A 25909-nucleotide genomic window follows, 5' to 3' on the forward strand; every position below is an offset into this window, starting at 1 on the left:
CACTTTGCAGAATCACAAACTCCTTTTGACCTAGGTTTGTTTGTAAAATTAAGGATGGATCTCTGAATCCAGCTTTTAATATGTAATTCTGAGCCATGGCATGTGAATCTTGGGTAGGCTCATTGTATTTGTGGAATCTTTATGCATCCATCAAAATTAACATCTCTATGTAAGAAGTCATGTACTATTTCATTACACAAAAATTAATCTTGTTTACCTCCTGAAAAAAAGATGCAGGGTAGTAAAGATGGTTAAATTCAAGTGGGTTTTTAAACATGTTGTGGAAAGATCTTGTGCAGAGAGACATGGACTTCTACTTAGTAGATGTGTAACTGTGTGCAAGTTACTATGGAAAACAAGCTTAGTGGATGCTTTGTATGTAAAGTGTCTAGTACATCCTTATGAGATATTCATTAATGAATGTTAGTACCCTTCCTGTTGCACACAAGTGAAATGACTTCTAGAAAACTAATATTGAAAATGTTGGAAAATATTTTAAATAGTTACATAGCTGGGTAAATTATCAGGTTTAATAGGTTTAAAAAAACATGAAAAGGACTACTGTTTCTACTATGTAGGATGGCATTATTTCAACTTACATGAAAAAGTTCCATACTAGTTATTAGGTTCATACTAGATTTTGTGCAATACTGAAATTCTTTTAAAATTGAAAGATTTTAAAGACTATATGTCCTGATGAGAAAAATCACCTATAGTATGAAATACTCTGATTAGTCTGAATGAAAGTTACTTCTGTATGAGTTAATAATGTACATGTATAGGTTTCCTACGTGAGTAGCATCATCAGCACTATTCAGTGAATACCGTTGTTAGGTAACAAGATATAAGAAGGTAATAAAAAGCTGTGAAGCAAATGATCAGGTAATGCCCCTTCTTACTTTAAAAAATCACAATTCTGAAGGCTATTTCAAACAGCAAACTTTCATTATATATGTTTCTGTTAATTTGTAATATCAGAAAGGACATGTTTCTTTTTTTTAGTTTCAATATAATTAAAAATGAATGATAGACTACATTGTTAGTAGATGTGATTTGTATAATGTAATTTGTGCTTTTTTAGCCGAAATTCCTCCATGTAGTAAAATATGTTTATTCAGAAAAGCAGAGGTGTAGTACATTATAATTCCAAGGAAAATTTTAAATTAAAATGCTAAAATTTTTGACTTAAATTAGAAAGGGTCTTATTTAATACCTAAACAAGGAAATTCACAATCAAGGCCAAAATTTTTTCTATACTACCATACATTTCTAGTTACTTCTTATTTTACACTTATGTGTTTTAAACCACAGTTACAGAGTTAATGTGTGGGGATACATTGAAGGTATAACCTTATTATGTTTACTGGACTTTTGGTTTAATTCTCTACAATTTCAAAATAATATTGTAATATGAAACAACAGAAATATATTTATTCAGATAAAAACAAGTTCTGAACTGAGTCCTTCATTATATTTTTCTAAAGAACTCACTTCTTTTGAGCAAGTATTCAGGGTCATATAGTTGCAAAATCATTATATTATTGAAACAAATTTTTTCTTTAACTATACCCCAATATTTCACATATGTATGTGTTTAGGCCACTTGCAATTAAACTATAAATTTTGATGATATCTTGACTACAACATTAAACACAGCTAAGATCTTCCAGTAAAAATGTTTACAAATCATATTGCCATTGTGCAGTGAAGCTATTCTCTGAAGACAAAAACTCTCAATGATTAGGTCTTTTTAAGCAACTGAAGTTCTGTTTTTCTTCTAAACGTTCCTTAACTAATTTTTCCAAAGAGAAAAGATGCTCATCTGCATCTTCTGGCACAAGGCTTCTAATAGAATTTGCAAGTTCAAAAAGATATTCTGTATTTCTTCCACTCGGACCAGCTGCATTAAAAATTTGTTCAGCAATGTCCTCCAGAGGTGCAGGACCAAGATAATTAGGATTATCACATCTTCCAATATATAGCAACACACTGAATGGTTCTGTTGTAGAATCTTTTGGATAAAAATTGACTGTTGTGGTCCTGTAGCCTCCTTTCTCTCTGAAGTCAAGGTATGCTTTTACTTCTTCTTCTTTTCCTACTGGCAGTCTGTAAGCAACACCCCATACACAGCCCTGTTGAAAAATAATATATTATTTAGTATTTACAAGGTTAAAGTAGGTAAAGATGTATTACGATCTAATAATCTTGTATATTCTTAGAAATCAAGGCAATTTTGCTTTGCTTCACTTAAAGTGCACTAAAGAGGTATATATTAAACAATAAAGGAAGTCAGCACTTTATTTTTTGGCCACACCTGCATATGGAAGTTCCTGGGTCAGGGATGGAATTCGAGCCACAGCTGTGACCTATGTTACAGCTTGGCCATGCCAGATCCTTAACCTACATTAACCTTCTGTGCTAGGTTGGATTGAACCAGCACCTCAGCAATGACGTGAGCTGCTGAGGTGCCAGATCCTCAACTTGCTGCGTAACAATGGGAATGCCAGGAATTGATACTTTAAATTCTTTATTCTGAATAATTAATTTCCTTGCATATCAGGATATTTATCTTTGCTTAAATTTTTGAAAATTATTCTTTTAATTAATGGGACTGAAAGGAAACATATTAAGTCTTCATTTGGTCACTAAAAATATAGCTCTAAAGCCTTCAATCATTAACATTTCACCAATGGTATAGTGGCAGTAGTTTCCAAATTGCTTCATGGAGTGTTGTAGCCACCGTGAAGCCCACCTCAGGGCTGTCAGGGAATGAGTCTTGGTATGCTGGCTAGGAGGGCTTTGATCCTCTGTCCGCTTCAGCTACAGTTGTAGCATCACTTATCTTTTTATATACTAAGTATTCCCCTATGTGCAGAAAGGGTTCTGTATTTTTAAATGCTCTGTAATAAAGTAATCAACTTTTTTTGGTGGGGGGGCTGTGCCCACACAATGTAGAAGTTCCCAGGCCAGTGTCTGAACCTGAGCCACAGCAGTGACAACGCCAAATCCTTAACTGCTAGGCCACCAGGGAACTCTGGTAATCAACTATTAAGACAAGAGTTTCATTTCCCCCTTCATTTCTTCACTGCCTAAACTTTCAGATATCGTTTGTAAATGACTCCATCCAGAATACTAAATAGTAACCTCTTTGTCAAGAGAGTCCATGCATTGTCAGTAAAAGCAGTGTACTTTAGCTGCAAAGATTTTCTTTGGTAGTGTTAATAAAATATCTTGTGAAATAAGCAAGATTTATAGTTCATAAAACAGATTTTCTAGTTTCTTGGCAACCTTTATTAACTAATTATTAAACTTTTATTATTAAACTTTAAGTTGCTAAGCACCTTGAATGAATTAACATTCTATAGAAACAGTGTCTGGAGTTTCTGCCATGGCTCAGTGGGTTAAGAATCCAATATAATTGTTATGATCCTTATACAACTACTGATGTGATAAATTCATTTGAATAATAAAAAATTAAAAAAAAAAAAAAAGAATCCAATATAGTGTCTGTGAGGATGTGGGTTTGATCCCTGGCCTTGCTCAGTGGGTTAAAGACCAGGAGTTGCTCCAAGTTATGGTGTAGGTTGCAGATAGGGTTCAGATCCTGTGTTGCTGTGGTTGTGGCATAGGCTGGCAGTTGTGGCTTTGATTCAACCCCTAGCTGGGGTAATTCATGTGCCACGGGTGTGCCCCTGAAAAGAAAACAAAAAACAAACAAAGTGCCTTTTATTAACCCTAATTAATAGGGTTAACCAGTTTGAAGCCATTTTTATAGATGATTTTCCTAATGTAAGTTATGAAAGCAGTTCATAATCTCAGCATTATTCATCTGCTGTTGATAGCCACTTGATTTTTTTATATCAAAGCCCTTTCTAAAGTTAAATATTTAACTCATAATAAAAAGACTGAATCTGTACTTCAGTGATTGAAAATATTTATGAAATATAGAATTATCAGGTAAATAAATGTTTTCTAGTGCTCCAAACTTTTTTTAAAAACCTGTTGTGCTGTTGATAAAATGAGGCAGTAAAGAAAGTGGTATCAGGACTGATTTTTGCTGAAATGTCGGACTCCCAGCAAAGGTGAGGGAAGCTTTATTGGTTCCATGTGATTCTTAGAGGTAGTCTGGCTATCTGTGGGCTCACTCCATTAATGTCAAAAGGGACCACAAAATTCTCTATCCACAAACTCATTGAGACTATGAGACTATATGCCATGGTTTTATTTTGTTGTCTACCTTGAATTCTGCATTCTGACTTTTCCCAACAGATGAAAGGAAACTGAACAAATACAGGGAGGAATTCTAGTCTCAGCATAGTTCACATTGTCTGTGAAACTAATAAAATTTCATTGATTATTAAAACTGAGAAAAATCTTAACATTTAATGATTAAAGATTATACAAAAAAGAAAATTATACCATACCCCAGGATCTTCAACAAGAGTCACAACTCTTCCAGGCTGTTTTAAAAAAAGTAAGAAAAAAAAATTTTTTTTTCCTGTATTAAAGTTCATTAACTAACTGAGCATTAGCAACTTACTATTGACGTGGAATATTTTAACTTCATTTGCTCACACTAGGTCCTTTTTTTTTTTGGTCTTTTTAGGGCCGCAACCACAGCATATGGAGGTTCCCAGGCTAGGGGTCAAATCGAAGCTGTATTCACCGGCCTGCACCACGGCAACGTGGGATCTGAGCCAGGTCTGTGACCTGTACCACAGCATACAGCAACACTGGATCCTTAACCCACAAAGCAAGACCAAGGATCAAACCTGTGTCCTCATGGATACTGGTCAGATTCATTTCTGCTGAACCATGATGGGAACTCCGAATACTAAGTACTTTTAAAGGTACTTATTTTTTGTGATAAATTTTAAAGTGAATTAAGAGAATCTACCTTATCCAGACTATCTTGGCCTTTCTAAAAGATTCTAATTTGTATATAATGGGTATATTATGTGCACTTAAAATTGATATATTAAACACAACTGTGACTAAGGCTTATCTAAAATGAAAAGCAAAAGGAAGAAGCAACTATACATAAACGTTCTGATTATTTTTTTCTTTAAAAAAAAATATTGCTATGATTTTACCAGGGAACAAAACATGACATTCCAGGGTACTTTCCTATAGAGAAGTGGTTCTCAAATTTAAATGTAGATCAGAAATACCTGAAGGTAGTTACTGATTCTTTAGGTCTGGAGCTGTCTGAGAATTTGCGTTTTAAAAAGTAATAAAATTCCAGCGTGGTGCTAAAGGCTGTGTATCTACTGACGTGTTTTCATTAGAAAGTTGAGTTGTAAGCCACAATTTTACCTTCTTGTAAGTCTATTGTGTGGCACATAGCCTATATCATTCAGATATTTGTGTCATCTTTGTTGCTCTTTCCTTCTAGTCTCTGTCCATTTGTATCGATAATTCATAATCATAGAACACCTGGGATTTGTGGTTATGTTTTTAATTTAATTATATTTTCCTATTAGGTCTTATCATAATTTTAATAGTTGGATAATATTCTGCCATCAGTGAACTATTCTTTTATTGTTGGATACTTATATTTGACTTGTTTTCTATTTAGGTAATGCTCCCGTGAATATCTATTTTGGTATGGGTCATGTAGGTATTGCTATATTACCTTCAATTTCAAAGTGAATTTTCTTTCTTTTTTTGTCTTTTTGCCTATTCTAGGGCCGCACAGGTGGCATATGGAGGTTCCCAGGCTAGGGTCTAATCAGAGCTGTAGCCGCTGGCCTACGCCAGAGCCACAGTAACACAGGATCCGAGCTGCGTCTGCAACCTACACCACAGCTCACAGCAACACCAGATCCTTAACCCACCAAGCAAGGCCAGGGATTGAACCTGCAACCTCATGGTTCCTAGTCAGATTTGTTAACCACTACGCCACGACGGAAAACTCCGTGAATTTTCTTTTTTTTTGTCTTTTTAGGGCCGTACCCGCAGCATATGGAGGTTCCCAGGCTAGGGGTTGAATTGGAGCTGTAGCTGCCAGCCTACACCACAGCCACAGCAACACCAGTTCTGAGCTGCATCTGTGACCTACATCACAGCTCACGGCAATGCTGGATCCTTAACCCACTGAGCAAGGCCAGGGATTGAACCTGCATCCTCATGGATGCTTCAGATTCGTTTCCACTGAGCCATGATGGGAACTCCCCAAAGTGAATTTGGAAATATTTATTGAATACCTACTCTGCGTTGTAGAGAATATAAAACTTTGATTCTTGCTTTCAAGAGTTTACATTGTGATTCTGGAATATGAATTTAATATGTGAAATAGTAGAGATACTTAAGGACTGTGATGTATGCTGTTTATTAAATGTAGTAAGAATTTTCTATCTTGAGTGGTCAGAAAGAAAGACAAAATTCTGTCAAAAGGGTAATGACTCATGACTCTTGAATGAGGGTCCAGAAGCAGAATTACACTAGGCAAAGTGTCTGACTTTTAGAAGAGTGTCCTCCATGTACATAAGATGATTCCGAAAGGTAACTGGAGAAGGATAGAGTCAGATTTGAAAAGCCAAAGATTGGAGTTGAAATTGGGGGACAGTGGAAAATAAGCCACTGAAATTTAGGAGAAAATGGAAATGAGCTGTTGTACTTGAGTAGTAGGTGACTGACATGATAAAAGAAGTGCTTTGGGGAGTTCCCGTCGTGGCGCAGTGGTTAACGAATCCGACTAGGAACCATGAGGTCGCGGGTTCGATCCCTGCCCTTGCTCAGTGGGTTAACGATCCGGCGTTGCCGTGAGCTGTGGTGTAGGTTGCAGACGCGGCTCGGATCCTGCGTTGCTGTGGCTCTGGTGTAGGCCGGTGGCTACAGCTCCGATTCAACCCCTAGCCTGGGAACCTCCATATGCCGCGGGAGCGGCCCAAGAAATAGCAACAACAACAACAACAACAACAAAAGACAAAAAAAGACAAAAGACAAAAAAAAAAAAAAAAAAAAAGAAGTGCTTTGGGAAGAGCAGTATGATAATAAAGTATACAGTATGCACGTCCGAGTGGGAAGTAGGTAGACTGAGTAAGAAACGTTAGTGGTCTAGGGGACAAGTTTTGCACTCCATGTTTCCTTGTTTCCCCTTTCTTCCAGCCTAGTCACCAATTCTTGGTAGCTTTATCTTCTGATTATGTTCTGAATCTGGTTTCTGTTCATCCTTCAGTTGCCTCCTTAGAGATTTCACTGCCTGCTTCCAGTCTGTCCTCTACTTGGCCCTAGAATGACTTCTGGTGTAAAAACTGGGCTACTCACTCCTGTGCTTTGAATTTTTCAAGGTTGTAATACCCTACAGGATAAAATAAAAATTCCTTAGCATGAGTTAACTATAAACCTCGTTTCTTACCACTTTCCCCCTCTAGCTGTAATGAATTATTTATAACTTTACAAACATTCATATCTCTGGATATTCCAGTGCGCAGTACAGAATGCCCTTCCTTCTTTAGAATCCCTTGAATATCCTCCCGCCACTCTCTCCATAAAGGCTTGGCTGTCTTCCCAGAAGACTTTGCAGCAGCTCCTTTTCAACTCTCATTGCTCCTTTTATTCATTTCCTTTATAGAACTTTTCAGGTTTTATTGTTTGCATTGGTGTCTCCCACTTACATGTCAGTAGTAACTGCTGAAAGGAGGAGAGGTAGTAAAGTCCTGGATATAGGTGGTGGCAGTCAAAAAGAAAACAAAGAGTATGTATTAGACGTCATTACAGGAAAAATAGATGCATTCCTGTGACTGCTTATGATGATACAGACATAGACTGTTGGCACTGCTGATAGATTTACCCTGAAATATTTTCTAAACCTTAAGTTCTCTGTTCCTAGAATAAATATGCTGTTGGGAAACAATGTCAATTTGTAAATGCACTTAAATGGCTTTTGGGGGGCACTGAAACTGAAGAAGGGGTTCTGTAAGCTGAATGGGATTGGAGGATGTTGTGAAATATGAGTCATGATGGGTGCTTTCATTGAGTAATGTTTCTGATCTACATCTAGAAAATTTAGAGATTTAGTAAATATTCATGATTATCTCTTCTGTTAAATATTTTCTCTTTTTGAAATTGAAATATATTCTCTTTGATATGAAAAAAATTTACATTTAAATAAATCCTTGGAGTTCCTATCGTGGCACAGCAGAAAGGAATCTGACTAGGAACCATGAGGTTGCGGTTCGATCCCTGGCCTCGCTCAGTGAATTAAGGATCTGGCGTTGCAGTGAGCAGACGCGGCTTGAATCTGGTGTTGCAGAGGCTGTGGTGTAGGCTGGCAGATGTAGCTCCAATTAGACTCCTGGCCTGGGAACCTCCATATGCTGCGGGTGCAGCCCTAAATTGCAAAAAAAAAAAAAAAAAAAAAATCCTTAATTTGATGAGAAATTGCCAGTTTTGTTACAAATAAATGAGATGCTTAATTAAACTTAGAAAGATATTGAAGTTTAATGAAGCTAAAAAGAAAGCATAATTTAGTAAAGCAAGTAGGTTTGGTATTTTTCCTACAAATGTCACACTGCAGTAGGTGGAAATGAGTGTAACATTTGTTTAATAATATCACATTTCATAGTAATGATGACTAACTCACTAGGAGCATATGTTGCTATAAAACACATGGTCCTATGTAGCATCTATGTCATTGTTCTAATTTGGGAGATTTTTCCTGTTGCCTTTTATATTGTTTGTCAGGTAGTTAATATTTATAGTAGGCTGGTGATCTATTTGATAAAATGTGAAGTAAAATAATGTTCTTTCCATTTTTTTTTTTTTTTTTGTCTTTTTGCCTTTCCTAGGGCTGCACCAGTGGCATGTGGAGGTTCCCAGGCTAGGGGTCCAGTCGGAGCTGTAGCCACCGGCTACTCCAGAGCCACAGCAACGCAGGATCTGAGCCGCGTCTGCAACCTACACCACAGCTCACAGCAATGCTGGATCCTTAACCCACTGAGCAAGGCCAGGGATCCAACCCGTAACCTCATGGTTCCTAGTTGGATTCATTAACCACTGAGTCACAAAGGGAACTCTTCCATTTTTTTTTTTTTTTTTTTTTTTTTTTTTAAACAGAGCTGTAGACTTAGGGAATGTGCTTAGGCTTTCCTTTAATATGCTATGATGGATTATTTAAATGAAAATAGATGTCAAACTATTAGCTGTTGCAGTTTTTTCCCACAACTTTCCTGCCTTGTATTTTTGTATATTTAAATAAAAAGAGAGCTATCAGCTTTTATAGCTACCTTTTTTTTTTTTTGCTTTTTAGTGCTGCACCTGCAGCGTATGGAAGTTTGCAGGCTAGGGGTAGAATCAGAGCTTCAGCTGCCAGCCTATACCACAGCCACAGCAATGCAGAATCCAAGCGGAGTCCGCAACCTACACCACAGCTCATGGCAATGTTGGATCTGTAACCCACTGAGCAAGGCTAGGGATTGAACCTGCATCCTCAAGGATACTAGTCAGATTCATTTCCGCTGCACCACAACGGGAACTCCCCCTTCTTTTTAAAAGACTTATGAACTGTTGTATTGACTTGGCAGTTTCTTATCAGTTCTGATAGTGTACATAACCAGTGTGCTATTTAACAAACATATACATTTTGGTTGAGACTTAGAGTAGTAAAATATTCTACTACTATAACCATATTCATTTAATACTTGGTCATTAAAATTGAAGTTTGGATTAAGGCTTTTCTTCAGAATGGCAATTCTAAATGCTCATATCTGACAACTCAAAAGGAATTTTATTTAACTTAATTCTTTAAAGTCTTAAATATTGTTTCATAACATTTTTAGAGATACTTTGGCCATGAAATTTCTGTTGGCCTGTAAATATCTATTTGTTCTAAAGCACTCCCCCTGCTTTCAAGCCATCTGTCTATCTTAAAGCCAAATTCTTAATTTGCCAACTCTAGTTGATGTAGAATGGCTTCTAACTCTTTGTGATTTTAATCTATTTCTCATTTATGAGCAGGTACAAGCTACATCCTTCCTCACTTTCCCTTTCCATGATGTAAGACTACAGATATTTTTTGGAATTAACCTCACTCTCTTTCTACATCTGATTTCTAGCATTTTACATGTTGTGCTTTTGGGCCAATATTAATTTCTTTCTTAAAATAAGAGGTAACCAGGCTCATATAACTCTTTTTTTTTTTTTTTTTTCTTTTGTCTTTTAGGGCTGCACCCACGTCACATGGAGGTTCCCAGGTTCTGGGTTGCTGCCAGCCTACGCCACAGCAATGCCAGATTGGAGCCACATCTTCGACCTACACCACAGCTCAGGGCAACACCGGATCCTCAATCCACTGATCGAGGCCAGGGATCGAACCTCATGGATCATCCTCATGGATGCTAGTCAGATTCATTTCTGCTGAGCCACAATGGGAACTCCCAGACTCATATAACTTTTAAGTATTTTAGAGTACATCTAAGCAATTTAAAAAATCTGTACTCTTCTAAAAGTTAGGAGGTTAATTATAATAAGTGTTCGACTTATCCAAATTACTAGTTACTCAAAATTTAGTTTTCCTTAAGGATTAGTTGTTTTGCGGCCAATAATGAGGCTGATTTGCATAAGCAGTGAGCTGCTATTTTCTTTGTATACATATATTGGAATGAATGTCTTTGCCTGCCTGACTGAAAAATGGATCAAGTAACTTACATTTCACATTTGTAATTTAGAGGAGAACCACTGAGAAAAAAACATTAAAATGTTGAATCTGTATTTAGTATAGTATTGGTACTGTGTTATTTAGGTAGCAGAACAGGACTCATTTAACTTCTGAAGTACCTAACAACTAATGTCATCAAATTAATAAGCTCCTTAAGGAGGTAATTTTGGAAACCAGTTTTTCTGTGATCTTAGGTGTCATGAAATACAATCTTTGCAAAGATAGAAAGCAAGCCCAGAAATAACATGCATGTTTAAACTCAAATCAATGAAAGTCTGCCAGAATGCAGAAATGCCAACAAACTTAATTGCTAAAAAGCTGAATTTACTAGCTGATTTTAGTATTTCAGGTCCGTGGTGGCAGGAAGGTTTACCTTCCTGTTTCTTGGGGGTGGGGGAGGGGGAGTGGTTGTCAAGAGGTGGGACCCCCTCCCAGCAAGTAAGCCTTGTGTGAGCTTGCGCCCACGTTTCTTGCCTCTAGAGCTAATCACCACCGGCATGTCCAGCGGCTTTGGAAGGAGTTCCCTTGGTTTGGGAGTGGGGGCAAGTGGTCAAGGAATTTACAGATAGATGTAACAGCACTATCCCTAATCTACATGCTCAGCCTTCCGCGTTAGGGTTTGGGGTCCGCCGAGCTGGTCCAGGAGTTGGGAAGCATGGCTCTGGGGGCACAATGTGGGGGGGACCGACTGGCGCCTCACCTTGCCAGGAACTCCGCGGTGGTCGGTGCTGCCTTGCCAGAAGCGCCTGCTGTAGCCTGTGATATATCCAACCAGCTTGTCCTGATAGGGGAAGTCCACCTTCCAGATGAGGGACCCATAACCAAAAACCCACATCCTTCTCCGGCTCTTCCTCCTCAGTGGCGGCGGTGTCAGGGGTCTACGGCGGCGGTAGCAGCGGGAGCTGCAGCAGTAGCTGTCTCCTTCACTGTGGTCTCTGCTGCCGGCAGGGACCTCAGCTTTCCGGACGCAAGCAACCGGCTGGGCAGGCGCAAAGGGCTCACTCCGTCCTTGGGGGCGCAAAGCACGCTGGGACTTGCAGTTCGAGGAATATTTTCCTACTCTGTCTCAGTCAACATGATTATTTTGTTTGCTTAGGGTATCAAGAAGCTTTGATCTCCTTCATGCTAAGTATTGGATTCTTCAGCAGCCTCCGTAAATCACCCTGCTTTTATTGCAGTGCTTGTGTGCAAAGGACTACAACACCCACAATCTTGTTTTGGGATTTGTGGTTCTAAGACTGGAACTGTTTGTCTTTTTCGAGCAGGGAGGGGGAAGGAGGAGAGAGAGAGGGTGGGAGTCGTGGCTGGTGTAGTCTAGATACGGAGTTGAGCTGTTTACGGCTGGCTGAAGTTGGCACATAAAAAGACATTTTGTTATGCTTTGAAAACTGGTTTTCTGCCCGTGTAACAGTAGCCAGGTGCAAGCTCGGAATATAACCTGTTTTTTGTTTTGTTTATATTAAAAAATATTTTTAGTCTTTCGAATAAAAGCAGAAAGTTTACCTCATTAAGTTTTGTGACTGGGAGAGCTATTATTTCAACAAAAATTGCTTATATATTTAAATTTTGCAAGTGAAACGACTTCATTCATCTTTAGTGTTCTCGGAAGCTAACTCAGAAAAATGTAGGCAAAGATTTTAGCTTGTATTTAGGCTTAAGAAGCCATGTGTGGGACCTCCTGAAATTGTATACAAAATTTGGGATCTATGTACATTTATCTGGGGAAAAATTTAATGGTTTTCATGAGTTTCTCCAAAGGGTCAAGTATCCTAAAAAATGTTTTGATATGCAGGTTAGAGCTGCTGGTTCAAAATACTGTTTAGGAAGTTTACTTGGACCTGCAAGTCTGTTTCTGTATGTGAATACAGAAGCCTTAACAAATTATCTTAATTGAGGATTTAGCTTTATGAAAGAATATGAGAACATCCAGGTTCAAAGACTCTGCAAAACAAGTCTTAAGAAGTCAGCAGGAAAATACCACGAAGAAAAACTTAATTTAAGAATAACCGGATCTTTTAATATTTTCTCCAGGTTATAAAGTCCCATTGTCTTTTCCAAAAAATTTCAAACATATAGAAAATTAGGGAAAAAAATGTAGTGACCATTCATAAACTCTCCACGTGGATCCAGTAATTAACATTTTGCCACAGTTGCTTTACTTTTTTCCTTGTATCTACTTTTTAATATAAAACATTTGAAATAAGTTGCATGTCCCTGCTTAATACTTCTAAGAATAAGAACATTCTCTAATAACCACAATGCCATCATTACATCTAAGAAAACTAACAATAATTAAATCACCAAATATCTATTCCATATTCAAATTTCCTTAATTGGCTCAAAATTGATTTTTTTATGTGAATTTATCACATCTGTAGTTGTATAATAATCGTAACAAACTGATTTCACAGGATTTCCATCCCACAGCCCAGGCACATACCCCCTACCCCCCAAACTGTCTCCTCTGGAGACCATAAGTTTTTCAGTGTCTGTGAGTCAGCATCTGTTCTACAAAGAAGTTGTCTGTCGTTTTTTCAGATTCCACATGTCAGTGAAAGCATTTGATGTTGTTGTCTCATTGTATGGCTGACCTCACTTAGCATGATAGTTTCTAGGTCCATCCATGTTGCAAAAAATGCCGGTATTTCGTTCTTTTTAATGGCTGAGTAATATTCCATTGTGTATATGTACCAATCTTCTGGATCCACTCCTCTGTCGATGGACATTTAGGTTGTTTCCATGTCTTGGCTGTTGTAAATAGTGCTGCAGTGAACATTGGAGTACATGTGTCTTTGTGAATCGTGGTTTTCTCTGGATAGATGCCCAGGAGTGGGATTGCTGGATCAAATGGTAGTTGTATGTTTAGTTTTCTGAGGAATCTCCATACTGCTTTCCACAGTGGTTGCGCCAATTTACAATCCCACCAACAGTGTACTAGTGTTCCTTTTTCTCCATACCTTCTCCAGCACTTATTGTTTGTAGGCTTTTGGATGATGGCCATTCTGGCTGGTATAAGGTGGTACCTCATGGTGGTTTTGCTTTGCATCTTTCTAATAATGAGTGACGTTGAACATCTTTTCATGTGCTTCTTGGCCATCTGTATGTCTTCTTTGGAGAATTGTCTGTTTAGATCTTCTGCCCATTTTTTGATGGGGTTGTTTGTTTTTTTGGTATGGAGCTGCAGGAGGTGTTTATAAATTTTGGAGATTAATCCCTTGTCAGTCGATTCACTTGCAAAGATTTTCTCCCATTCTGTGGGTTGTCTTTTTGTGAGTAAATAACTATTAACTGAATAACTAAATCTTCTCTAAGAAATCTTCACTTTCTTAGTAATGGACCATTGATCCAGTCAGATTGATCACATCAGCTGTTTGGCTCACTGTAGAATTGGTTTCTGCAGTTACTACTTTATATTTAAATGTGATCATAGGTAAGTGTAAATTTACTACAGGAAATGCTTTGTGTTTTCTTTTAACTTCTTCCCTCAAACCTCCCTTTCTGATTAAATTATTTAGAATGTAGTTTTAGAAAGTTTTTCACTTATATTGGACTAGGCATGGTGTTGGCATTTTCTGAACTACTTTCTAAGATCTTTAGGAAAAACTAAAAGGGAGGGTGGGATTGAAGTGTTACTAAGAGGGATTGCCCATTGCGAGATAACTGTTTCCCTGAGAATCTTGGCCCAACCTGTCTCATAGTGTGAATAACAGGAAATTGTCTTTGTAGGGATCATATACTAGCTCCAAGGAAATTTGAGATGAATTTTGAAGGGAAATTATGAGGAAAAGGGTAATAATGCTGTGAAAAACTTTGACTAGTGAAGAAAAGCTAGACCCTTTTCTTTGTAGTGTTCTTTGTTCATTTATTCATATTCAGTCAGCGGGACTATATCAACAAGGAAAGAGAACATGAGTGTTTAGCTCCTTTTGGAAGGGACCAGCAGGGGCAGGAAAACTAGAATTACCTTTGTTCTTTTAAGAAAATATCCTTCATTCCCTTTTTAGCTTTTTTTAGATTTAGCTTTTTCCTGTAGAGGGCTATAAAATTAACTCTTGAGGCTCAGTATTACTTGTAGTTAGATCCATCTCTGTATAATAGAGTATACATTTAGGATTAACTGAAGTCATTTAGCTCTCTCATCAACAGAGTACCAGTGAGTGCATTTTGTTGGAGTATGAACAGGAGCAGAAGCCTGCCGGAAGGAGCTGCTCAGACAAGGAATGATAGAACACTTAAAAACTCCCTTGGTGTCTTTAGTAAGAACATTCTAAGGAATCTCAATCCCTCAGAGAGACTTCCTGGTTTAGGTTAGCAGAGGCTATGGCATGATGGGTTGCTATCTCTACCTCAGGCTCTTCCTCAGCATTTATGTGAGAGATGCTAGACAGATCCACTGCAATCTGCTAATCTCTAGGAATGCAGTGTTGCTTTATTGACAGTAGTGTTTTCTTTTTAACTTGTTTTGTAGACTGGTCAAAAGGATGGATTTTACAGAGGCCTACTCTGACACATGTTCCACAGTTGGACTTGCTGCCAGGGAAGGCAATGTTAAAGTCTTAAGAAAACTGCTCAAAAGGGGACGTAGTGTTGATGTTGCTGATAACAGGGGATGGATGCCAATTCATGAAGCAGCTTATCACAACTCTGTAGAATGTCTCCAGATGTTAATTCATGCAGGTAAGGTAAACTCAAGGTATGGGAAATTGAGCTTGCAATCTGGATTAATAAAACATAAAAAATGGTAATACATGACTTATTAACAGTAGTTTTGTTTACCTTTCATAACCACACAGTAACAGCCTCTGTTATTAAGAATGGTAAGATTGCCCACCTTAGATTATGTAAGTATGGTGTTCCAGCTGGACATCTCTAAATGTCCTTTATATGAAAGTGCTTGTGCCTGGCCCATTTTTATTGTCTGAGCTAGGTGATGTGGCACATACAGTCTGCTGTTTTAATTTAAGCATGTGATAGTTACTGGTTATGTTTATTCTTTATTCCTTCTCCAAATAAAGGGAACTGTGCTTCTGAAATTGAGGGTGTGAATGTTTTGCTTGAATTAGTCTTTTTTTAAATACTTTTTGGTATTTGAGTACTCTCTCCAGTTACTTTATATTTATTGAGAACACAGAAGAGAACAAGATGAACAAGATCCCTGCCTTTATAGTACTTGTATTCCTGAAGCGGGGACAGACAGTAAGTACTTAAACAGTTAAACAAGATAATTTCACTGTAAAATTTCAAGGTAAAAGCGTTGTGGAAAAAATAAGAGTAATGGGACAGAGAGGAATCATGTCTCTTTCCAACTCTATATGGATGACTTCATGCTCATATATTGACATCATCCATGTGGGAATATTTATACCACAAAATAAGCCAGTGCTGCAAACCAATTCTGTAAGCTTTTCTTTTCCCCCCATTCCCTCAGAGCTTGTTACACATTTGCCAGTAACTATTGACTGAAGGGCTCGGTAAATGAGACTAAATGAGAGAGTCTGACACTCAGGAGATGGAGTTTGATTGAGCAGTGCTTTGTACTAGATATGTGATTTACATTGTCTAATATATACAAAACTGCTCTTGAGGCATTGTTATCCTCATTTTATTGTTGAAAAGACCAAGGCTCAGAGAAGTTGACTTGTCAAAAGTTATGTAATAAACTAAAATATTGGAGTTGCCATCATGGTGCAGCAGAAACGAATCCGAGTAGGAACCCTGAGGTTGTAGGTTCGATCCCTGGCCTCGCTCATTGGGTTAAGGATCAAGCATTGCCATGAGCTGTGGTGTAGGTCGCAGACATGGCTCAGATCTGGTGTTGCAGTGGTTGTGGCATAGGCCGGCAGCTGTACCTCCTATTCAACCCCTAGCCTGGGAACATCCATATGCCTTGGAAGCGGCCTTCGAAAAAGGCAAAAAGACAATAAATAAATAAATAAATAAAAAGAATCTGACTGCAATGGTGGCTGCGGATGCATGGGTTTGATCCCTGGCCCAGCACAGTGCACAGTGGGTTAAAGGATCTGGCATTGTCACAGCTGCTGTGTAGGTTGCAGCTGCAGCTCGGATTCAGTCCCTGCCTGCGAACTTTGGTATGCTGTGGGTGAGGCCATTTACAAAAAAAAAATCGGAGTTCCTCTTGTGGCACACCAAAAACGAACCTTCATTGTTAATTATTGTTCTTTTTTTAGGCTTGATATTTTTGTAGAATAAGAGCCACACATAGTTAACTATGTGAATAGTAGATAAAAATAATCAAATGAAATTTTCTCACTATTTTTTTTTTAGAATTCACTATTATGAAATAAATTTTAGATTAATTTATGTGTACTACATGCATAAAGATTAGGGTAAGGGTAGAGAGACAGGAAATAGGCTAATAGGAAGCAGCTATATGACTTATTTTAGGAGGTTGTAACATTTTTGGTCTTATTCTTCCATGAGTTCGGTTGTTCTGTTGTAGTTGAGACTAATGTCCAAAATTCTCTCACATTGGGTTATCTGATTCACTGACTAGAAAAATCAAATTAGGGAGTTCCTGTCTTGGCTCAGTGGTTAACAAACCCAACTGGTATCCATGAGGATGCAGGTTTGGTCCCTGGGCTCGCTAAGTAGGCTAAGGATCCGGTGTTGCCATGAGCTGTGCTGTAGGTCACAGACATGGCTCGGATCCCATGTTGCTGTGGCTGTGGTGTAGGTGGGCAGCTGTAGCTCTGATTCGACCCCTAGCCTGAGAACTTTCATATGCCATGGATGCAGCCTTAAAAAGCAAAAAATAAAATAGGAAAGAATCAAGCTAAAATGAAGCAAAAGAACTATATAGCCCATTGTTCACTTAAAAAAAGATGACAACACCATCTTTATATCTGTACCAATTAACTTGGTATTGTGTGTTAATATTAAAAGTCTCCAAAGCAAGTTTAACATTTCTACCATTCTTTATATTAGCTATACCTGTGTTTTATATGATTTTTAATTCTCTTTTCCCTTGTGGCTTAGCTGGTATACATAAAAGTGTCTTTTATTATGTAATTTCATCCTTGTTGAACTTCACCTAATATTAGTGAACTGCCAGAGATTCCTAAAACATACTTTTATTAGTGTACTAAGTATGACCGTGATCAGGCCTACACAGCTAGAATGGAAGAATCTTAAATAGTTAGAAGGGCTTTGCTTTGCTATCTTCAATTTAGATGCAGAATCTAGCCTGGAAATCATACACGTCTTCTCATTCAACTTGAAGTACACTGAAGTGTGGTGTAGATTACTTAGAAATTTAATATGCATATATAGATTGCTCTTTATCTTTCTGTATAAAGTATTAGCACAAATAACAAATTTGCTTCTCTTCTTTCCTGTATTGGAAACTTAGTATAATGGGTATTGAAATTTCATGAAGTTTATCATCTTGAAAGGCAGTAATAATCTTCAGTGGCAGTTAATCATGCCATTCAATATTAAACCATTTGCTGACTAAAGGTCACTTAAAATCTTATAATTAATCATAACATTATGCACATATACTTTTATTTGACAAATATATGATCTAATTCAGAATACTTTTTATTAGGTCATGTTAAGAAAATATTACACTTTTATACTAGGTGTGGTAACAGATATTGAAGAGCCTTAGATAAGGCAGTGTAGCATAGTGATTAAAGTTGCGTCTAGTAGTTCCCTGGTGGCCTAACAGGTTAAGGATCTGGCATTGTCACTGCAGTGGCTCAAGTGACTGCTGTGGCGAAGGTTGCATATCTGGCCTGGAAACTTCTGCATGCCACAGGTGTGGCCAGGGAAAAAAGGAGGTGTGTCCAGATGAACCACATTATTTTACTTGTTCTGACTTTATCACATCGTTTAATAGTAAGTCTAGGCTTCCCTCAATATTTTCCTTGATTATTTTTCAAAATTCATTGTTATTTTTACCTGCCCTCCCTAACTCTTATCAACCTAAGTCACTTTACAAGAATAAAACCACTTAAATAACCAACAACCAGCTCTGTTGATATTTTGTTTAGGATTAATTAGATTAATAAATAAAATAAATTTGTTATTTTGAGAACAGTCAGATTCTTAATAATGTTGAAATTTTTTCATTGGGAGCTGTCTGCATATCTGTATCCATAACCGTCTGTTCCTAATTTTTCACTTAGCTTTATAGTTTTGTGGGTTTCTGAATAAGTACCAGTTTTTGACTAATTTGAGGAACACTGTTTTTTGTGATAGGAACTTCTAAAACTATAACTACACTAGCTTGCCAATTGTGTGTCCTGTGAAGTAGTAGGCTGTTTTATTTATTTATGCTTACAAGATGTTAGTTGAATATTATTATGGGTTAGACTGCCAGTTGCAGCTGTGAACTTCAATTAAAAGAATTACTTAAAACAGGCAATTATTTTAGTCAGGAGCATTAGTTTTCTGATATTTCACGAAAATATTATTTAAATGTTTTTTTACTTGTTTATGTTTATCACTATTCTCAGAAATGCCTTCCCCCTGCACCTTATAGCCCATCCTTCTATTCTGTTTAGAATTATAGGAGTTCCTACTGTAGGTGCAGTGGATTAAGAACCTGACTACAGTTGCTTGAGTCAGGGTTTGATCCTCCATAGGCACAGTAGGATTGGAAGGATCCCGTGTTGCTGCAGTTGCAATACAGGTTGCAGCTGTGTCTCGGGTTCAGTCCCTGGCCTGGGAACTTCCATGTGCTGCGGGTACAGCCATAAAATTAAAAAAAATTTTATTGTTTTAGAAATAAAGATAAGAAAGTCACTTAACATCTTCTGGTGTAAGTTACAATCATTTTAATGTAGACATTATTAACATAATTTGAACGTTTTACTAAAACCTTGAGATTTTTTCATAACAACCCCTAAAAAACCTAAAATAAATTAACCCATAAATTCCTTATAAATTGATTGCCACTGTTTGATTTCTTTGAAGTGTATTTTATCCTTTCCTTCCCCTTTCATTTCCAGTTTTTTGGCTGCACTTGTGGCCTGCAGAAGTTTCTGGGCCAGGGATCGAACTCACGCCGCACCAGTGACCCGAGCCACTGCAGTGACAACACTGGATCTCTTAACCCACTGAGCTACATGGGAAGTCCTCTATTTTATCATTTTAGAAATGCAGTGTTCATTAACAATTAGAATGTAGTTTTAGATTAGAAAAAGAGTATTTTAAACTACCTTCATCTTAGTTGAGTTTTAGTTGAGTATAAGGAGGTAATGCTAGAGATGAGATCATTTCTGTCAAGGAAACTTAGAAATAAAAAATCAAATTTATCAATATTTCAGTAAATCTTGCTTAAGCAAATCTTTGGTGCTTGATCCTCTTTTGATCTTGCTTTTGTGTTACCTTTCAATCCCTGCCATTCTCCTTCCCCCAGTTACCAAAAATTAGAGAAGAGAAAGAGTGTGTGTGCAGAATTTATGTGTTAAGAATAGTGGAGAGCTGTTTACACTGTGACCCTTGTTAGAATTTTTTCTTGATTTTCCAGAGAGTTTTAAACTATGAGACAAGACGAGATCTCCCATTTATAATTATCTTTTAATATTCATTAAATTCTTCATGTAATCTTTGCGTTTTAATCTCAGAACATGGAATGATATCCATGTTGATAATTTTTTATTCTTTCATAGATTCTTCTGAAAACTACATTAAGACAAAGACTTTTGAGGGCTTCTCTGCATTACATCTTGCTGCAAGTCAAGGACATTGGAAAATCATACAGATTCTTTTAGAAGCTGGAGCAGATCCTAATGCAACTACTTTAGAGGAAACCACACCACTGTTTTTAGGTGAGCTATGTTATTTGTGGTATAGATATAATTTTTTATTTTTATTTTTTTTGCTAAAGTAACTAAGCTTGATTTTACCTTAAGCTATTGTACTTGGAGTATGTTCTCTGTCAAATATTATACTGCCTCTTTGATTCTGAAATCAAAACAGTATTTTTAAAGGTTCCTCTTTGTTTTCTACCCATGGGTGGTACATCCGGGAATCTCTTTAAATGTTTATTTAAAATTGTAGCCTATTCTTAATTGACGCAGTAGTTGTTGTCAGTGTTGTTCTGAAGACCAGAGCTTAAATTATAGCAGTAGTAACAAGGTTACCTGTGAATGTTTTATGTTTGCTTTTACTTTTCCTTTAATTAATTTATTTTTTAGGGCCACAAGTGCAGCCTATGGAAGTTCCCAGGCTAGGGGTCTAATCAGAGCTGCAAGCTGCTGGCCTATGCCACAGCCACAGCAACACCACAGCCACAGCAATGCGGGATCTGAGCCACATCTACAACCTACACTGCAGCTGTGTAGGTGATCCTTAACCCACTGAGTGGGGCCAGGAATCGAACCCGCATCCTCATGGTTACTAGTTGGAGTTGTTTCCATTGAGCCACAGCAGGAACTCCCGAAAGGCCAAATTTTAAAGGGCATACCTCCAGTACCTGTCTTTTTTTCTTTTCTCCCTCTCACTGATCCTGTCTGTCTTCAGAGATATTGTGGAACATGAGAAAATTATTCCAAAGTTTAGTGGAACATGAGAAAATTAAGAGAATAAAACATTTGAATAGAATCAATGCATCTGGACCATAGTTTTGGTTCTGCCACATGTAATTTATGTTCCTTTATTTACTCTATACTTCAGTTTCCTCACTTATTAAGTGAGAGTAATAGTACCTATCTAGTCTTTTTTTGGGCTGAGAATAAAATGAGGTGTCTATGAAACTAATTTTTTCCTTGTTAGTTAAAAAATATATATTCTTAAAATTTATGTATAGTAAATTCATTCTTTTTAGTATCCACTTCTATGAGTTTTGATGTATGGATAAAATTGTGTAATGACAATGATAAATGTAGAATGGCTCCATCCTTTTCCAAAATTCTGTCTTGCTGCCTATTTTTTTTTAATTTTAATTTTTATTTATTTATTTTTATTTTTAATTTTTTTGTCTTTTGTCTCTTTAGGGCCGAACCCGTGGCATATGGAGGTTCCCAGGCTAGCGGTCTAATTGGAGCTGTTGCTGCCGGCCTATGCCAGAGCCACAGCATCTCCAGATCTGAGCCGCATCTGCGACCTACACCATGGCTCACGGCAACGCTGGATCTTCAACCCACTGAGCAAGGCCAGGGATGGAACCCGCATCATGCTTCCTAGTTGGATTCGTTTCCGCTGCGCCAAGATGGGAAGTCCTTGCTGCCTATTTTTAATCATCCTCCCCCTGCTACTTAACCCTCTAATAACTGCTGATCTTACTGTGATTTTAGTTTGCATTTTTCTCATTGCTAATGATGTTGAATATCTTTTCATGTGATTATTTGCCATCTTTTCTTTTTTCCTGTTTTGTGTTTAGACAAAAGTATGTTTTGTTTTGAAATAATTTCAGAGTTGTGGAAATAACAGTACAAAGGATTCTTTTTCATTTAAAAAGTTTTATTGTAGTAATGTTAATTTACAATGTTGTGATAATTTCTTCTGTATAACAAAATGATTCAGTTATGCATATACTCACACCCATTCTTTTTAAGATTCTTTTCCTAGATAGATTATCACAGAATAGTGAGTAGAGTTCCTGGCTATATAGCAGTTCCCTGTTGGCCTCTCCATGTACCACCATGTGCATATACCAGTCCCAAACCCCTAATTTCTGCCTCCCCCCACACACATTCCCCCTTTGGTAAATTTAGTTTCAAAATCTTTGAGTCTGTTTCTGTTTTGTAAGTTTGCTATCATTTTTTATATTAGTGATCTCACATGATATTTGTCTTTCTCTGTCTGACTTATTTCACCTTAGTATGAAAATCTCTCAGTCCATTCATGTTGCTGCAAATGGCATTATTTCATTCTTTTCTAATGGCTGAGTAATATTCCATTATATATATCTTCCTTATCCAGTCCTCTGTCTATGGACATTTAGGTTGCTTCCATATCTTGGCTATTATAAATAGTGCTGCAGTGAACATTGAGATGCATGTGTCTTTTCGAGTTAAGGTTTTCTCTGGATGTATGCCCAGGAGTGAGATTGCTGGTCATGTGGTAGTTCTATATTTAGTTTTTAAAGGAATCTCCATACCGTTCTCTATAGTGATTGTACTAATTTATATTCCCACCAGCATTGTAGAAGGGCTCCCTTTTCTCCACACTGTCTCTAGCATTTATTGTTTGTAGACTTTTTGATGATGGCTGTTCTAAGTGGTGTGAGGTAATATCTCAGTGTAGTTTTGATTTACATTTCTCTAATACTTAGTGATATTGAGCATCTTTTCATGTGCTTTTTGGGCCATATGTCTGTCTTCTTTGGAGAAATGTTTGTTTAGATCTTATGACCATTTTTTATTTGGGTTATTTGTTTTTTTGGTGTAAAGCTTCATGAGATGTTGGTATATTTTCGAGGTTAATCCCTTATTGGTTTCTTCATTTACAAAGATTTTCTCCCATTTTGTAGGTTTTCTTTTCATTTTATTTATAATTTCCTTTGCTGTGCAAAAAATTTTAAGTTTAATTAGGTTCCATTGGTTTATTTTTGTTTCAGTTTCTTTACTCTAGGAGGTGAGTCAAAAAAGATAGTATGGAGTTCCCATCGTGGCTCAGGGGTTAACGAACCCAACTAGCATCCAGGAGTACTTGGGTTCAATCCCTGGCCTCGCTCAGTGGGTTAAGGATCTGGCGTTGCCCTGAGCTGTGGTGTAGGTTGCAGACGAGGCTCGGATCTGCCTTAGGCCGGCCGCTACAGCTCTGATTCTACCCCTAGTCCCCTAGTCTGGGAACCTCCATGTGCCATGGGTGCGGCCCTAAAAAAAGACAATAAAAAAAAAGACAGTGCTGTGATTTATGTTAGAGTGTTCTGCCTGTGTTTTCCTCTAAGACTTTTATAGTATATGGTCTTATGTTTAAGTCTTTAGTCCATTTTGAGCCCCTGTTCCCTGCCCCCCTGCACCTGTGGCATGTGGAAATTCCTGGGCCAGGAATCAAATCTTTGTCATAGCAGGATCCCGCACCGCTGCAGTGGCAATACTGGATCCTTAACCCTCTGAATCACAAGAGAACTCCCATTTTGAGTTTTACTTTTGTGTATAGTGTTACAGAGTATTCTAATTTCATTCTTTTACATGTGGCTGTTGTTTTTTATCTTTTATTTTAACATTTTTGAAGAGTTTAAGCCATTTATTTCATAGAATGTCTTTCAATTTGTTTTGTTTTATGTGTTTTAGAGCCGTACCTGCAGCATATGGTCGGGCTAGGGATCCAGTTGGAGCTGTTGCTACTGGCCTAGCCCACAGCCACAGCAATGCCAAATTCGAGCTGAGTCTGAAACCTACATCACAGCTCACAGCAATGCCAGATCCTTTAACCCACTGAACGTGGCCAGGGATTGAACCTGCACCCTCATGGATACTATGGGTACTAGCTGGGTTCTGAACCCACTGAGCCACAATGGAAACTTCTGATGTTTTTTCTTGATAAAGTGCAGGTTATATGTTTCTCTAGAAATACCGCAGAAGTGAAGTGGTATCTTCATGCATCTTAAGAAGAAAATGATCCATTACTGGTAATATTAATTTGTAAAAGTATTTTGAATACATCAAAATGCATCATTATGAAGATATTTCATGGAAGCCTTGCTGTAATATGGTTGGAGTTTCCTAAAGAGGAGATTGCTTTTTATATAAAGTTTCTCCCCCCCCACCCTCCAACCCCAAACACACATTATTCAACCCACTTTGGATGTTCTGTACAACCAAATAGTAAGCTTAAGCTTTCATTGAGGCCATACCGTGTGTAGTCTCTATTCTAGTTGTTTGTCTTCAAGGAATCTAACACACAGAGGAATGAACATAATTAAGTTCTATAAAAGAGTTAGAAGTAGTGTTCCAAGTAGTTAAAGAGAGAAAAGTAAACCACCCTGGGATGACAGAGGAAAACATAAAGTGCAGAGGACTATATTAATTGTAACAGTAACACTTACTGAGAATGTCTGCCAAACCCTTTGTCAAGTGTTTTACATGAATTAGCTTGTTTAGTTTTTCATCATGAGTCTATGAGATATGTACTATTGTTATATTTCTGCTCACAGATGTGGATGTGTAAAAACACTATTTAGAATCAGAAGAGCTATGATTGAGTCTCGATTCTGCTATTATCTGTGTATTGGTTAGAATAGCATTTCCTAAATTGATTACATGAGCTATTAATAGATGTACACTGACAGAAGGGTTCCATCAGTATATATCTGGGAAATGCTGTATTCTCTATTCCCTAATGCAGAAAAACAAAAAACACTAGCCATGTAGCTTAAGTGTACACCTAATCCGCAGTATCCTCTGTACTCTTTTAGCTCTCCTATTTTAGTATCTTCCTTGTACTTATCACTGTTCTTATTTATTTGCTACTTTCTTTATTGACTCCCCTTATTAGAAAGAATGTTCCACAGAGCAGGAATTTTATATGCCATGTTCAGTGTTGTAAATCTCCGACTCAGATCAGTGCCTGTTATATGGTAGGCATCTGGTAAATTATTTGTTGAATGAAAAAATGGTCTCCGAGGTGGCTTCTTATAAAACATCACTTATTTTAACTTTAACCTAGCATTTTGAACTTTTTTTTCTTTTTTAAGGTCTCACCTGTAACATGTGGAAGTTCCTGGGCTAGGGGTTGAATGGGAGTTGCAGCTGCCGGCCTATGCCACAGCCGCAACAACGCAGGATCTGAGCCACATCTGTGACCTATGCTGCAGTTTGCAATGCTGAATCCTTAATCCACTGAGTGAGGCCACTGATTGAACCCGCATCTTCACAGATGCTAGTCAGGTTCTTAACCTTCTGAGCTACAACAGGAACTCCTTGAAATGTACTTGACTGTAATGTTATTTTTCTTTGTGGAACACTTAGGAATATTGCAAAAAAAAAAAAAATTCATATTCCGTGAAACTGAGAAGTGCTAGTTTAATCATTTAGTTTACAGTTTCAACATATAATAGTCCCATTTATGATATTCAATATTTTGCTTGCCTGTTATGTGTAAATATTTGGAGAAAATTAGAGATGCAGAATTTTTAGTGACTTACATTTCAGGATATAGTTAACTTTCTCTTTTTTATGTTAATAAAGAGTTGCTAAGATAATTCAAACCAGTGACTAACTTTAAATCACTTATTTATAGTAATAGGATTTATTTAATTTCTCTGGCAGCAAATTTATCATGCTAATTATGTTTTGTATTAGCTAATACAAAAAATAATTTGACTCAAGCAGA

The 25909-nt window shown here is 37.4% G+C and overlaps 2 protein-coding genes across 11 annotated transcripts in view; one reads left to right on the plus strand and one right to left on the minus strand.

Annotated features, from left to right (window-relative positions):
- ASB3 (ankyrin repeat and SOCS box containing 3) overlaps window positions 1-25909 on the plus strand; it is a 111615-nt gene that overhangs the window by 15080 nt on the left and 70626 nt on the right. For 7 of the 9 annotated variants that reach the window (XR_014839436.1, XR_014839435.1, XR_014839437.1 and 4 more), the window contains 2 exon segments: window positions 15129-15337; window positions 20299-20457. Coding sequence is in view for 4 of the 9 variants with exons in the window: in XM_013992808.3 (XP_013848262.2) it covers window positions 15142-15337; window positions 20299-20457 (355 nt within the window). In the remaining 5 variants the exon portion in view is untranslated. 9 annotated transcript variants of the gene reach the window in all.
- CHAC2 (ChaC glutathione specific gamma-glutamylcyclotransferase 2) lies at window positions 1096-11606 on the minus strand. Of its 2 annotated transcripts, XM_003125149.5 has the most exons (3): window positions 11361-11606; window positions 4425-4460; window positions 1096-2132 (listed from the first exon to the last, which is right to left on the minus strand). In XM_003125149.5, the coding sequence occupies exons 1-3, from the start codon at window positions 11493-11495 to the stop codon at window positions 1734-1736; spliced, it is 570 nt and encodes a 189-aa protein (XP_003125197.1). In that variant the 5' UTR covers window positions 11496-11606; the 3' UTR covers window positions 1096-1733. The 2 variants fall into 2 exon arrangements, with proteins under 2 accessions (XP_003125197.1, XP_020943891.1); XM_021088232.2 differs by lacking the exon at window positions 4425-4460.

Source organism: Sus scrofa, chromosome 3 (genome assembly GCF_054392235.1).
Source record: "Sus scrofa isolate SSC_HxYL_T2T_F1_AM1 chromosome 3, Sscrofa_HxYL_maternal_Yorkshire_Landrace_v2.0, whole genome shotgun sequence".
Lineage (NCBI taxonomy): Eukaryota > Metazoa > Chordata > Mammalia > Artiodactyla > Suidae > Sus > Sus scrofa.